We start from the raw sequence: 1,284 nt of genomic DNA on the forward strand, positions 1-1,284 counted from the left end.
AGCGAGTTTTTGAGTGCCTTCGCTGCTACAAGGCCAACAAGTTACCCCGCCCTCCATTGATGGGTAACTTGCCAAGTTTCAGACTTCAGGAAGGGATGGTGTTTCAACACGTCGGAGTCGATTTTGGCGGTCCGTTCTTAATCAGGGAATCACGGCGTCGTAAGTCAGCACTTAGCAAAGCATACTTAAGCCTATTCATCTGTATGTCTACTAAAGCAGTACATCTTGAGATAGTATCAACTTTGGAAATAGACTCTATTCTAGCCGCTCTCGACCGTTTTATCGCCCGAAGAGGAAAGCCAATACGCATATACTCTGATTGCGGCACCAATTTTGTAGGAGCCTCGAAAAAATTAAAGGAGTTTGAGAAGTCATATAGTTTTTCATCGTCACAAGACAACATTATAGACCACACTGCTAGACAGTCAATAGAGTGGTCCTTCATACCACCATCAACTCCACATTTTGGAGGAATATGGGAAGCGGGCATTAAGGCTGCTAAGGCGTTATTACATAAAGTCTTGGGCGAGACCCCTCACACGTTTGAGGAACTGAGCACACTATTCAGTAAAATTGAAGCCGTCCTCAATTCCCGGCCTCTAGTGCCAGTCCGCTCGGATCCAGAGTGTATCGAAGCCCTTACACCAGGACACTTCTTGGTTGGAAGACCTCTAACTGCACCTCCAGAAGAAGACTTAGCTGAGGAAATCATTAGTCCGCTTCAAAGATGGAGACTAATCAGACAAAGGTCTCAGCACTTTTGGAATCGCTGGAGGAAAGAGTATTTGAATTTCTTGCAACAGAGGAAAAGATGGAACACCCATCAGCAAAATCTCAGAGTGGGAGACCTGGCAATAATAAAGGACCCCAACTGTCCACAACGAACATGGCCAATGGCTAGGGTTATTGCAGTAGATCCTGGCGATGACGGAGTTGTTAGGGTAGTGACAATCAAGACATCCTCAGGAATTTATAAGCGTCCGGCTTGCAAGTTGGTTCCCCTCCTTCCCGTCAATGAGCCTAAAGATAAATAACGTGAGAAAATTTTTGGTAAAATTTTGGTGGGCGGGATCTTGTGGCCACTGTACGAAGGAAAGAGGAAACATATTTTTTTATTAGTTGTTATAAACGTATTCATATAGGTAAATATATACTCATATATATTTACGTGCCGATACACACAATAAATGTGGTTTGTGTTGCTATGTTCTGGTAGCAGATTTATTTGGGATGCCAGGATAATCGCTGAAGGCAATTATCCAAAAATAAGTTAATTAATTGATT

General features: G+C 43.2%; 1 protein-coding gene across 1 annotated transcript; it reads left to right on the forward strand.

Moving 5' to 3' along the window:
* The first annotated feature begins 203 nt into the window (after positions 1 to 203).
* LOC136796156 (uncharacterized) lies at positions 204 to 1,034 on the forward strand. The gene has a single exon (XM_067049055.1). It carries the CDS (start codon positions 204 to 206, stop codon positions 1,032 to 1,034), a length of 831 nt encoding a protein of 276 aa, XP_066905156.1.
* Positions 1,035 to 1,284: the final 250 nt, after the last annotated feature.

This window comes from Halyomorpha halys, unplaced genomic scaffold (genome assembly GCF_000696795.3).
Source record: "Halyomorpha halys isolate HHAL.00 unplaced genomic scaffold, Hhal_1.1 Scaffold439.1, whole genome shotgun sequence".
Classification (NCBI taxonomy): Eukaryota; Metazoa; Arthropoda; class Insecta; order Hemiptera; family Pentatomidae; genus Halyomorpha; species Halyomorpha halys.

Bases quoted from the DNA above. Each gene is read 5' to 3' on its own strand.
- LOC136796156 (XM_067049055.1), top strand. From the start codon at position 204: ATGTCTACTAAAGCAGTACATCTTGAGATAGTATCAACTTTGGAAATA.